The 14369-nt window shown below is 42.3% G+C and overlaps 1 protein-coding gene across 3 annotated transcripts in view; it reads left to right on the forward strand.

Moving 5' to 3' along the window:
• Positions 1–14369, forward strand: part of ADAMTS17 (ADAM metallopeptidase with thrombospondin type 1 motif 17) — a 189827-nt gene that overhangs the window by 129320 nt on the left and 46138 nt on the right. For 2 of the 3 annotated variants that reach the window (XM_086620322.1, XM_086620323.1), the window contains 3 exons: positions 1969–2089; positions 4617–4691; positions 10191–10271. In XM_086620322.1, coding sequence (XP_086476448.1) covers positions 1969–2089; positions 4617–4691; positions 10191–10271 — 277 coding nt within the window. The remainder of the gene's footprint in view (positions 1–1968; positions 2090–4616; positions 4692–10190; positions 10272–14369) is intronic. The other variant, XM_086620324.1, reaches the window with a different exon arrangement.

Here is a 14369-nt window from a genome sequence, read left to right on the forward strand (position 1 = left end):
ACAATGCCGTACAATAAAAGATAGCACGAGAATCTGAAATTAAATGCAGCCTTCCCAGAGTCTCAGCAGGGTGGCAGGCAGGCATATATTTCCAGCTGCCTTTCAGCAACCCCATTAATAAATCGTATTTATTTTCCTGGAAGGAGAACTGCTGGGACATCCTTCTGTTTGGGGGGCAGAATCACACTCAATACCCCAAAATTATTTGTTGGACATGGGTGTGAAGTTTAGACTTGAGAATTGTAACTGCCAGAAACTCCGTGCTCTTCTTCCTACCTTCCTTTTACTCCCATTTATACATTTTTTTTTCTATAGTTCTTGTCCACCAACTTACATGCTCTTCTAGTTAACGAGCAGCATTTCCCGTGTATGTCTTTAGGATGATCATCCTTTCCTTTCTCAGCATGTGTCTGTCTCTAACAATTTACCCAGACAAACCCTGCATCAGCACACGTCTGAACGCTGGCAGTCTTTCATCCCTGTAATACATCTGGACTTAGACAGCGGCCAGTGTCTTCTGAAGCAAGGGGAACGTTTGAGTTCAGGTCCAAATTACATTGCTTACACGCAGACAGTCTCAGATAAACAGCCCGATTTCTCTTAGTATTTCCCTGCTTAGCCTATTTTTCAAAATGTTTGTTGTTTTGATTGTTCCCTAAGATATCTCTCCAACTTTCCTCTGGCTTTATTATAAGAAGGCAGGGAAGGGAGAGACCCAACAGCCTTATTCAAATAAGTATTATTAGTGACAGTCCTGCTAACTCATTTGCCAAGAAACTGTTTATCTGCAGAGAATAAATCTTCAACTTATTTTTAACAGTAGAATCTCTGCTAATAACTTGCATAATGACAACTCTGATTTCAGTAGAAATTCATGTTTCAAGAATGAATTGCTGATTATTTTGAGAGTCTTACATGGACAGAAAACAATTTACATAGACTAATGACAATAAGTCTTATCAACCTCAAGATCTACAAATGTGTGATGGTCACCGTCATAACCTGGAAACGATTTGTGAGTAAGGAAGATTACTACGACAATCGCTTTAGCTACAGGGAGAACACTGTGACTGTTCTAGTAATACCTGTCTGTGGAAGCAAAGCTACAGATTTTTATTGGAAAAAGTGTAGGTAGGTATAGAAAATTATGAAAATATAATTTTAAATGAAGCTTTAGGTGAAATAATTAGATTGGTTTTTTTTCTTTTACAATCAAATGTCTAAGCTTAATACAGTGCAGTCATCTGGAAAATTTTGTAATTGTGTAAGCAATCTTATGATACAGATTGGCCAAATATGAACCTGACCTGCTTCCATTGAAGTACCTTTGCATTACAGGTATCTTTAGCCATCTGATTAATGAGGTCTTTTTTCAGGTATTCCAAAAGTGTAACCAGAATTGAATGTTATCCTCCCTGTTAAGATTCTGATCCGAAGCAGAGCTCATTCAGTGAGCAGCACACTGGAACTTGCAACAGCACTCTGAATTTTTGTGTAGTGAAGGGCTATGACCAGGATTCTGGTTACTCTGGTTAATTTTCATTTAAGGAAATCACATTTTTCTCTTTTCTAAACTAAGCATCACAGTAGTGGTCTGTTTCTCTGGGATGTCTTTGAGCTTCTTAGGTGGAAATTGCTATAAAAACATGAAACATTGCTTTAATGTGTTGCATATGAAGGAAGTTAGAGTGGGTTAGTATGAAATCTATTGTGATATCTGGAATAATTAGTGTTTGTGAAACTCACTTCAGTTCAATCTTCTGAATTAAGTTGATACTCTCAGTGTTAGAGAAGGGAGTTGCTGAATAACCAACTCGACACCATTCCAAATGAGTGCTCCCCTGATTCACAGTGTTCTCTTCTCGTTCAGGTTTTCTGTCAGATGTCTCTCTTAGTCTTGACTTCAATGTTTAGAGATACTTTAACCTTGCAAACAAAATAATGGGGACCTCTGGTTGTTGTCATTAGAAAATTGGCTGCGATGGAATCATTGGCTCAGCTGCCAAAGAGGATCGCTGTGGAATCTGCAGTGGTGATGGCAAAACCTGTAAAGTGGTGAAAGGCGACTTCAACCACACCAAGGGGATGGGTGAGTAACCCTCAGCAGCATTGTAGCGGAGTGGAGGTTCTCTGAACTGCTTGAGGAGAATTAAAGACTGGTAGTAATAGCTCTTCTTCTTGAATAGCATTGGACTCATCTGCTCTAGTAAACACGTACGAAACACAAAACAAAACTCAACTCGATTCAAATGTGACATTCTCTCTGCTTCTTATTCAGTTGCCCTGATACCAGCTGTTGCCTCTGTCTGAAATGCAGAATGAAGTTGTGTTTCATTTTCAATGCTACCAGTGCTGTTCATTTTAAATAAGACACAAAAATCACAGTATCTTTTCCAGAGGGAGGGAAGTCTGATTTCAGCACCATCTTTGAGCTCTTTCAGAGCTTGGACTGTTGCATGTTGCATGTTGCAGATGATTCATGTTATAATCAGGATAGCTCAGCTAAATGAAAGAGCATTCCCCTCTGAATTTTTTTACTGATTCCCTGCCAGCAGTAGTATCCAGTGTAGGATACAAGAGCTTCCGGTCAGTTAAGACTTTTCCCTTTCTTGTGAAACATTATGTGTGTACAGCTTGGTGTTCAAATTAGTCTTTACTCCAGAGTTTCTGTATTGCACTCCTGAGAAACCTGTTATCACACATCCTAATCAACAAAGGGAGAGAAAGCCAAATTCAGGACTTTCAAGCTGCTCCAAGAGGAAGGAACTGTTCATAAAAAGTTATTCCACATTCAGTGAACTCAGAATTGCCATTTCTGTATGGAGAAATACATTCAACACATGCTACTCCAGGACTGAGTGCAGCAAAGCACCATAAAGATTCCCTTTAAGCACACACTTAAATTCTGTCTAGTTACTAAAGCAGTGCCAGTGCTTAGCAGCTTTCTTGGATCAAGGTCTCAGCACTGAAGTCTGAGGCTCTGAGTTTGCTCATTGACCTCTTCCTCTGCACCCTCCTCCTCCTTATCTGTGGAGCCAGCTGTGATCTGTCACCTCCTCTGACATGCAGGTAGGATTTCTCACCTCCACCACATCTTTCTGGAGCACATTTGTGCTGGTACATTTCTAGGCCAACCTATTGAATGATTTCCTGCGTTATTACCTTTGACTTTTTTGTCTCTGTTATTTTCTACCTGCTTATGTCAAGGCATTTGCATTTCATGCAAATGGTGGGAAAAGTTTCTCATTTCCATTGAAAGAAAGTATTCTCCATTTCTGTAGCAGATTTTATAGCTGTTCATGGACTTCTTACTTGTTTCTGAAGAGTAACTCTCTTTTATCTTTTCCAATGAGACTACAAAACATCTTGTGCAGATAAATAAGAAATTTCTGAGTCACTGCCAGGAGGTTGCACCCGTTTCCAACTAGAGAGACTGCTTCAGGGTGGTAACTTTACGAGGCTGTAGGAACAGAACAGTTTCAGCCTTAACTGGTTGTTTGGCTGCCAGGACACTACAGGAGACTTTCACCCCCAGTGTCCTGTAACCTACTAAGAAGAGATGGCTGACTGAATCGTAGTCAGTGTTTAAGCATTTATTGATCCTTTTTCTTGGCCAATCATCTCAGAAGTTCAAACCTGTCAAAATGTTACTTTGTCAATGCGATGTTTCCACCTTAACTCACCTCACGTAATTTATAAGAGAATTGGTTTTACAATTATAATATCATAAACATTTATTAGATGTTTTGATTTATTAATTTTAACGGGGGTTAAATTTTATGTGGGAAGAGTTTTAAAAAGTGACATCCATGATATGCCAAACAATCTTCTTCTAGGTTGAAAGTCATCATTACTTTTTTTTTTTTTTGAATTATGAGCATCCTAGCCTTCTAAACCATAAAGAATATTGACAGTCTTTTAATTGTTCACTGTTCATGTTTTCCTGCTTTTGAATTTCTTTTATGTTAGGCACTGAAAACAGACTTCTTGGTTTCACTTATGATTCCCAGCCCTGATTCTTCCAACATTTTATGCATTGTGAGTTGCTCCTGTCAGTTTCTGTTCATACACTGCTGTTTTGTGGAATCAGGTCCTCAGGTTAGCTTACTGAATCTCACGCAGTAGGCAGAGCTCCAGAGTTGGATCTGAGGAGGTATCACGAGTCAACATGAGGTTACTCAAGAAAAAAAAAAATACCTTTTTTCTTTCAATTGACATTTAAGCAAATATGTACAGAAATCTGATAAAAGTTGGGGCAAAGAAGAATTCACAATATGTACGACGCACGTAGGGTTTGGATACATTGATGATTGCACAGGTCAGTGCAAATCCCTACGAACTTGCTGCGATCCAAGTCAAGGTCAACACACTGGGTCGAGTGTGCTGGTTTATTATTTCAGAAGAAAATAGACTTCAAACATCAAGACATGGATTGTTTTGGAGTGGTATCTGTTTTGGGAATTGCAGCTGCAACCTTTGGGCCAGATCCTCAGCTGCTCTGCACGTGAGACTCCATTGACTGCAGGATTGGTCCTTATATGTCCTGTGATTACAAATTATGTTGTCAAGCCCTATTAACTGAACTAAATCCATGCCAACTCCTTTCTGTTTCTTAGTAACCAATAGTCATTGTAAGAAGGTTTCCACATGTGTGATGGCAAAGGCAAAGGCTGTTCCCAAGTGTTTCTCGTGTAAGATACTTGAATGCTGTTTGCAGTGTCAGTGGGTGTTGGTGATATCCTTTGGTGTTGGTTCTTTGTCTTCTTTTGGTTGGATTAGATGGGGAGATTGGTATGAAAAGCCATGGATAAACTTCAAGTCCTTTTACTATTTAGCTTGGTTTGTCAAAGATATCAAGTACAGATCCTTTCCTTTTAGAGAACCTATCTGCATGAAAGAAAAACAAGTTTTCATTAACAGAGTAAAAAGAACCAGGCCTGTTTCTTTATTTCCAACCTTAATGTCACAGGTGAGGTGCTGCCACCCTGGTTCGGAATGATAGTGGAACATTCAAAGTGCATCATAGGAGGTCCAGCGGTATCAGATCTTGCCACCTGCAATCCAGGGTGATCCAGCTGGAAATGGATCCCATTTCTCTTTCCGGGAGGAGGTCAAAAGCCTTTATTTGTGATGCTAAACATCACTTACACTTGTGTGCAGCTGGCTGTCTTCAGTAGGCCAACTGAATGCACTATTTAGACTGAGGTTTACTTTTGACTGGCAGCATGCCCTGTACCTATTTCTACAAAATAATTTTTCAAAAACAAATACAGACTTGTTCTGAAGTCCATCTCTGTCTCCCTGCCACTGTACAGGGGACCTAGAAATGAAGGACAACTCTTTGGCTCATACCTGTTGGGTAGCTGATTTATCACTGACGACTTCTGTCCAGACTCCAAGGCTGTGCCTGTAATGCTCAGAGACCTGCACCGAGAATGAGACCTGCATCTGTCTCTCTCGATTTTTCTCAACTATATCAAGATTTTCATTGCTGTCTTTTGTTTGTGATCCAAAAGAAGGACCACAGATATTTGGATATTTTTTATTGACAGAACATAATAAGGTGAGATATGTCAGTTGTTGTAACTATCATTTTGGGAAATGAAGAGTGCGTCTTTGCCAGCAATTTTTAATGTTATGAAAAAGCAGGCTTTTTATTGTGTATGCTACTTGTCCAGCACATATTTAAAAGAAAGAAGGGGTATTTGAACAGTAGTGCTGTAGTGCTGGCTAGGAGCGTCTTCAGCCAACGCAAGAAACTTTTTTTGTCGATAGGAGTGTACATCTTAAATGATGAGAAAACAGAGCCCAAGGGACAGCTTTGGGGTGTCTTATAAGGGTTTAAGCAGAACATGTAAGTGAGAAATCCCAGCAACCAACTTCACAGCAATAGTAGGAGGCTTTGAAATCTATCCATGGCTCTCCAGTGAAATGATTTTCTTCCAAATGAGCTATCCCATGGCTGGAAGCGGACAGGTAATGATGGAGGAATCACTCTCAAGCTAGTAGCAAGTGAGAATCATCACAACTATTCAGAAAATGGATGCATAGTTAACCACTGGACATATTTCCACTCCACTGCAACAACTAGCACTCAGCAAAAGGTGCAAGGTGGCAAGAGTCATGGAAACCGAGATGCCCAGCTGGTACCTATCCCTAAAATATTACGGCACCTGTGCTGGCCATGACCAGCAGGTAGGCAGGACAGTCTGATTTCCTGGGCTTCTACCCTGAGATCTTTGTTCAAAGCACTTTTGGGAAGTTTGATAGTGGGATGAGCACTGTTGACTTTCTCACACCTGATTTTCATGTGTGTACAGGGTTAAGATATGAAGGTATAATGCCCAGAGATCAGTGCTTTCAGCCATGGGATAATTTTTCCCTTTACCTCAGAGTCCGTTTTTCACTGCAGTGTGAATCAGGAGAACAGTTCTGTAGTCGATCAGTGACATTCTGAAGTTGACACTCAACTTTCTGTTCTTTCTGGAAATAATAACAATGACTAACAATGGATTTTCCTGTGTGAGCTGCTTTCCTCTTGCAAATCTCTCCAGCATTTAAATGAAGATACAGTAGCCACTGTTCACATATTAATCTCCTTGATGACAAAGCCACCTCTTTGTTCTGGTGTCTCTCCTAATATGAGTTACACCATATAATTTGTATCTAGGATTTTCTTCAATCACGGTCTTACATTCCTGAGACACTGATGTAATGCAGATTATCCAGAAAGATTGGTGCATGCCAAAGTAACTGTTCCCAAGGTGGAGTATACTGCATACAGCACTATAAATTATCGAATAATGAAGTTCTTCTGTTTTACTTTCAAAGCTTCATCTTAACAGGCTGATTTATGGGTGAAATTACTAGAAATACTGCCTGATAGTTGCCAAATCTCATCAGTCTTTAACCAGTTCCTCATTTAAAGCAGAACTTTAAGCCCAACCTTGCAAACCTGTGCATTGCAGACAATTATCCTAAGACCTAACAGATCTTTGAGAGTCCTTGACTCAGGGCCAACTCTGAGACTTTTTTTGGTCTTACTAGCTGACACTCGATAATCTTTCTGGCAATCTGCAGTTACAGTTTGCTTAATAAAATGTGCCTGGAAAACAATGGAGGTGTTTTCTGGTGCAGTTATCTCAAAGATCAGGAATATTCTGTGACCAGAAGCCTCACATTAGCTCTAAGGACCAGACTGGAGTGGTGGTAGCGATCTGAGTTTGTACCTGTGGCAAATTTGCATGGATGTTATATAGTATGTTTGCATTAAGATTTGACTACTAACTCACACAATATTGCTGGAAATAATGAGTGAGAGTCTCAAAACACTCCTGGTGGGACATGCCCAAGGATTCTGCTTCATCTCTGAAAGGACAGGTCAGATACATACAACTGCAAAGCAGTTCACTGACAGAAGAGGGAAGGCCAGCAGTCAGGTTTCTGCCACGTGATCTCAGCGAGTCAGCACAGTATGTTTCTTCTTACGCAGGCGCTGCGAATACAGCCCCCTCAAAACCATCGATCAGGATTAGAAATTGCATGAGGAGAAAAATCTGGTGTAAAACCAAACTAAACAGTCACCAGAACTAATACACTATTAATAGCTTACACTCCACTATTTACCATTGTAAAAAGTAACATGAAAGTCAACTTTTGCACTTGGTGTTTCTCTCATGGCACAGTGATGAAATGAACGCGTGTTCATGGCACTAGCTGAACCTTGAGCGTGGCTCCACTGTGCACCCGCTTCTAAAGCAGTGTGACATGCTCCTGGCTGCTGCTGGGTCAGGGGACAGATCCAAAGTTCACTGAAGTTAGTGACTGGCTTTGCACTAAATTCAGAGTAACTTTGTGTCCAACCCCTGCGTGATTTAGCTCTGGGCATTTGTATCTGGCATGTGACTTAAAAAATAAGTGAGTAAATAGTCCCCTAGTAGGTACATTAAATTACCTGAAACTTGGGCATGTTCCAAACTGGCTTCCTAGCAGGAGTGTTCAGGTGTGTCATAGGGTCTACTTCCCCGTGATGGACTGTCATGAATCACACCTCTGCTGTGTGCTCGTGTCTGGTGGTAATTGTCGATGGGGTTTATATGCAGATGCATGGGCTGCGGTGAGGGTGTTTGATTTCTGAAACACTCGGTTTTGACTGTAATTTGGTATCTCAGCTGATGAAAAACCAACTCCTGGCAGTGTCTAGAATAAAATCCAACAGCTGTTTGCTTTGGTTTCATAACAGATTTCAGTATTGCCTTAAAAGAAGTGACCCTGGAAGGAATGATTTTTTCCCAGTGAATCCCACTCTGTAATAGCAGATGGGAGAGCCACTGCTCTGGCTTCTGTGTACAGACATGGTTTGCAGCTCTGCTGTCCCTCTTTCTGTTGTACATGCAAGGGATTGCTGACATATTCTGAGATATTCTGAGTAAGGGAGAAGTAAGGAGGAACAAGTGCAAAAAGAACTGAGCTGAAGGGTCAAACGGAAAGTGTCATTCAGATACAAAGATCAGGGAAAGAGGGAGAGTGTCTGGCCTAAATCAGCTCATGAAACTCAAGGGCTCAAACCTTGTTCGTACCACAACAAATGGGCTGGGAACTCTGCTGGTTCAGACAGGTAGAAATGAATCCAAATCTGAGACCCAAAATCCTCATCTGTCTCACTCCATATCACAATGGTGAGACAGTCACTTAGTCCCAAGATCCATGAGGCTGGCTGCATCCTCCTTTGAGCCCCCCCCAGTATCTGCATAGCAGAAGCACAGCGGTTCAGCTGCACTTGTCCCTAAAATAGCTCCCGGAACATTGCTGAATGCCAGAGGAGTCACTGTTCCTTGTGCCAGCACTTCTCCAACCCATTTTGTAGGCTGCCCACAATTTCTGTAAAGGTAGGGCTGACACAGAACTGTTTCACACAACCCTTTAAAGCAAAAAAGGGGATGATGAAACACATAGGATAAGCTACTTAACATCTAAAAGAAAGGGGAGAGCAATAACCCAAAAGAGGTGCCAAGTTATAAATGCAAAGTAAGCTGGGTGGCCAATTACAAGGAATCAAGTCATGGTTGTGATGAGATTAGTGTCATTTACAGGGACCTGATTCAGTCCAATGAAGCCGATGGAAAAACTCTGCCTGGCTACCAGACCTTTGAAATGGGCCCTAATGTTCCTCAGCTTTGCAGTTTAAAGGCACCACTTCCACCCCATGGAACAAGTCCATTAACTCCACATGGCTCTGTGGTGAGGGAAAACAGGCTGCATTTCCTTGTACCTCCTCCTTATTCTTAGTGTTACTCTGTTAGTTAGAAGTGGTATCATTGTGTCATATTGCTGGTTGTTGAAGGAAGCATGAAAAGGCCAAGAGAGTTTCAGAAAGATAAAAACCAAGATAATTCTATGAAAATAGGATGGGTTGCTGTAAAAACTTCCCTACCATGTCAGATGCTCAGATGGTCTAATTTGGCATGTGCATCTGCTGGCAGTGTTTAGAGCTAACTGGTGGTCAGTCTTTGAGAAACTTTCAGCTCTGTCGTGTTAAATCTGAGCTGTGGAATTCTGTTTAGCAGCCCAATGCAAGGAGACTGTTACCATTATATCCTCCAGAATTTTTGTATAAAGCTGAAGTGTAAGTGAGAAGAAATTTTTTCCCCCGGTTGTCCCACTAATTCCTGCTGTTTAGTTTTAGCATCATCAAAATGTTTTGTGGAAGCGAGTCCTTTCTGATACTCATCACAGCCTCAGGCAGGGTTTTTTTTCAGATGGGAAAACAGGAGCATCTATTGGAAACTTCATTTCAAATCACAGATGCCTGTTCTGTGATGTGCAGCGTTGCTCCTGACAGCGACACTTTTCATCAGCTCAGAAATGGTCCTTGTGCATCCCTGTCAGTAGCGCAGGATAGTCAGGGGGATCTGAAGGGAGCAAATCTAATTAGGCCCAAGCACGAGCTGAAGTCGCAATTAAGCAGCACGTGTGCATTTCTCTGCATCTTCTCAGACTGAAATGTTAGTCATAACCATGCGTGTCACAGCAGTGGAACTTGGCTGCCGACGCAGGGATCTCATTTGAAGTGTTCCCCACTCGTTCCCCAACCTGAGCAGGAGTTGATTTTTCACGGTGAGGTACTGAATGATTGATGCCTCCAGCTGTCTGTGGCATGCTCTCATCCCTCTGCCCTTTTGTTGCCATAGGTTACATCGAAGCAGCTGTGATCCCTGCAGGTGCCCGGCGGATCAGAGTGGTTGAGGATAAACCTGCTCACAGTTTTCTGGGTAAAAAGACAAAAGAAAAAAATGTTTTGATTCAAAACTCAGCTCTGTTTTCTGTTAAAGTGACCCTTCTCTCAATAACCTGTAAGATGATAGGTTTGTTGTTGCCAGGAAGCGGCTGTTGAATTCGTTCTTGTTGCAATCTTATCTGTTTTCATGGCTTGGTTTCATGATGTTTGCTTGATGTAATAGTATGTGACACTTACAGGGCCTGTGCAACCCGAAAGGACCAGAGAATACTTCTATATAGACAGAAGAGTTCCTGGACAGAACTTGGCACTGGGTTGAACACAGCTGCCAGGAGCACGCACCACTTTGGGAGGGGGTGGGAAAGAGAACAGTGCATTTAGAGAAGGAAATGGCAGATGCGGGTAGGAAGGCACCTGACACAGACTGGAGCAGAGGCAGGACAGGGCAGCTGATATCCCTCGATAACCTGACCATGAGGTTGCCTGCACCATTTCCTGCAGCAGCAAGTTTTCACTGGACGCTGTACCCAAGACCTGATCCTGCACTGTGAGATGGGCTAGCTGCAGCCTCTAGTCCACTTGCCTCTATTTTCTCAGGCCAAAGAATTTGTTTAATCCTCTTTTCATTTCTACTTCTGTGGGTTTTTCTTGAGGGGAAAAGGCTTCCTCTCCTCTTTTCCCTGATGGAAACAAAGTTTTAGACATGGGTGAAGGGTCAGATTTGTATGTGAGGCAGAGTATGTAAATAAATTTGTTATCCAGTTATTAATTGCTTTAATTAAAGATTGGAGGGCATTTGTAAAATGTAACTAGTCAGCTACAATTTACATCTGTCAGTCTGGTCTTCTGCCTCTTCTCTCGAAAGTTAGAGGTGTTTCTCTTTGTGTCATTACTGTGCAATAGATGAAGGGCTTTATTTCCCATTTACTTCTAGAGTGACCGAGTTACAGAAATGCTCATTCTACATTGCCCTGAATTCACACAGGAAGCCTGTGGCAGAGCAGGGAGGGCAAATTGTTCAAGGCCAAGAACACGCAGCACATTGGGTTCAAGGTTCAAATTGTTCAAGGTTCAAGAACACCCAGCCCATTGAAACATCCATTGCACACTCAGAGCTGCATGGCCATGCATAAATGGGGGAATTCTTCTTTCTCTCTTAAGTTCTCTTCTGTGTGGAAAGACAAAAGGATAAGAGAAAATCTCAAACTTCATCCTTTGTTCAGTGAACTTTTGCAGCTTATTGGTCCCTGCATTGTCAAACCTAAGCTCTTGCTGTTGATGAGCTCATTAACACATGATTTTCGTCCTTCCATATCAAACAACCTTTCAGCCCTTCCACATGCTGATCATCTTATTGCAGTCCAGCTGTCCATTAGCCTGGGAAGCGTTAGGTACTGTTGTCACTTGTGCACGTTCTGGTTCTTTCAAAGTGAGCTTCTCAGAGCAGAGACACGGCAAGATTTTAGGAGACAAAAGCAGTCTGAAAGACGGAATTGCTTCCAGAGATATATCAAGCCTGGGGTAGGAACTCTGAGAGGATTACAAAGCTTGTTGCTCTCTGTTTTGTGGAAGAGGAAGCTGAGGTGTTGCAACTTGCTCATGGCTATGCAGGGAGTTAGTAGCAAAGCTCAGGCTAGAACCCTTGGTTTCTGATTTTCATGTCTTTTGCTTAATAATCCTTCATCTCCACAGCCAAAAGGAGACGTTAATATCCTGTGCTGGGATATAGGATGCTGCTGAAACATTTACATAGCGATTGTGTCTTAGGATTTCAACCTAAGACACATCACTAGACATTTGTGTCTAGTAACATTGTTTTTCTGTCTTGAGATGCTACCAAAGTTGCCAATATCACTGTCTTTCATTCCAGATTTAGGAGGAAAAAAGAGGACAAATCATGTAATTCAGCTGCCCTTATGTCAAAAGCATTGGCATTTGTGCAATTTCTTGGTAGCAAGCACGTATCACTACTGCTAGTATTTCCACTAATGCTGCAGCCAGCTTGCTGGGAGAGGATTACGCCTACACGTAAGATGTTTGACATAGCAAAGCACTGGTGGAACAATGAGAGCCAGTGTTTCCTTGGGTTTTGCAAATACTCTGCCTTCTGGAAGCCAGACTTTTTGTTTGTCTTGTCCGGGTCTTGAGCTTTGGCAGATAGCTGCAGCACTGAGAGTCTTACGTAGAGCTAGTGACTGCCCTTCATTGTGACCACATAACCTTGACTAAAACAGTTATTTCCCCACTGGGTGGTGAAGATTAGGATTGTGTATATTTGAGAGCAGGACTTAGCCCTGTGTGCATCACATAAAGATAGATAAAAATCTGGCTATTTTAAAGCTTCTGAATGCTTTTAGCCCTTTGGTTCATGGTCAGGAGCCAAGAGAACTTCTCTAAGGAACTCTTCGAGGGTTTTCTCTTTCAAGGAACATTGGACACAAAGAAAAGATACCCAAAGTCTTGCTAACCTAAGACGGAGAATAGCAGCAGGAGTGTTCCAATAGGATAAAAATGATGACCAAGAAAACAAAATCCAATCATTCTGATAGGCCTCATAATGCATTGTAAATCCAGGTCTGAGTATGGAAGGATTTTCTATTTCAATTGCACTGACAAAGCTGAGTCCAATCAGGTCGTATTTCCACTCAGAACCGGGTACAGCACTTTGGAAATGAGCCCAGCATAATCTGGAATCATTATTCCATGTGCTGGGAGCAGTGCCTGAAGAATTTCCCTCCACCTACAGGCAACCCACGCGGGCTGCCTTGGCTGGCTCTAACGCTTAAAAACCACCTTGAACAGGAAATGCCTCGGCAGTTTGTGTCCACAGGCTGGGAAGCAAGCTGGAGAGACCCAAGGTGGAAAGAAAGATCTGACTAGATGCCAGGTTTAGAAATAGATTGGTCAGTTCCTGTCTTCCAGCCAACAAGAAAAAAAGAAGTTATGGGTTGTTGCTGGGGTTCCTTTTGCTCTTCTACTTTGCAACTTTGAGCCAGAAAAGGCTCGGAGATGTGACAGTGTTTGAGGCATAAGCTCCAGCAGAATTGCAGCCAGCTGTCCCAGGCAGAATAAATCCTTTGGGTACTGGCTTAAATCAGTGAGGACTGCTTGGCAAAAAGGGCTCACAACTGCTTTCCTGTTTGGGCTTTTCCACCACAGTCAGACAAGTTTTGTCACAGAAGACTCTGTATATCCTGGTCTCCATAGCTTCTGCCACCGAGCTCTCAGGGAGATTGGGCAAGTGTCCTTTGTTGTGCGCTTTGCTTATTCTCTAAAATGGCAGTAAAGACACTTGCTGTCTTGCAAAGTGCTTCTGCAATGCTTGGGTGAAAAGCACAGCATTCAATAAGAGCAAAAGGCCCTCTTCACCCCACTGAACTTAGTGCTGTCACCTCTGGGGCCAGGCAGGGCCAGGCCTGCAGCAGGTGTGTGTGACACAAACCACTGGAGAAACGCGGTGCCCTGTGTCTAGGAGACAATAGCTGCAGCATTGATCCTTACTGATGGGGCACTTGCATGCAATGAAGATGAACAGTGGTGAAAACACTTTGGCCCAAACACTCTGCTGAGTCTCCAGTGTAATTCCTGCAATCCTCAAGGAGCACCTTTGGAAACAGTTGTTTCAAAACTCTCCATCTCCTCAATCACTAAGGGAGCAGTGCCTGCAGCAATCAAAATCAAACCTTTCCCAGAAAAGAGGTCCACAAAGATGAAACGTTTTGTTTTTTATCAGCAAGTTCTCTTCCTTTGATGATGAGCTGGAACCACAGCATAGTTTTAGTCATGCAAGCTCTTAGACACTGTTCTGAGCATGTGCCGTGATATCTTTACTAGTCAGCCATGCCGCGTGGAGATAGTTTTATCTCCATACAGTATGATTAGTCATGTTCACGGCTTCTCAAGGCCAGCGTGATGGCTGCTTTGATCTGCCTGGAAGCCACTAGGCTTTGGCAGAGGAAAGCAATCCTGCTTTGAGATTATGTCTGAAGTTTGCAGAAGGTACTTTGTAGTCTGGGGAACAAAGCAGGAAGAGAAGTAAGCCGCAGAGAGTTATATTGCTGTAGCATGCAAATACCAGGACATCATCATACCCTAGTCTATGTGCCAAAGAGAACTTTCCTCAGAAAAAACA

This window comes from Tauraco erythrolophus, chromosome 14 (genome assembly GCF_009769465.1).
Source record: "Tauraco erythrolophus isolate bTauEry1 chromosome 14, bTauEry1.pri, whole genome shotgun sequence".
Classification (NCBI taxonomy): Eukaryota; Metazoa; Chordata; class Aves; order Musophagiformes; family Musophagidae; genus Tauraco; species Tauraco erythrolophus.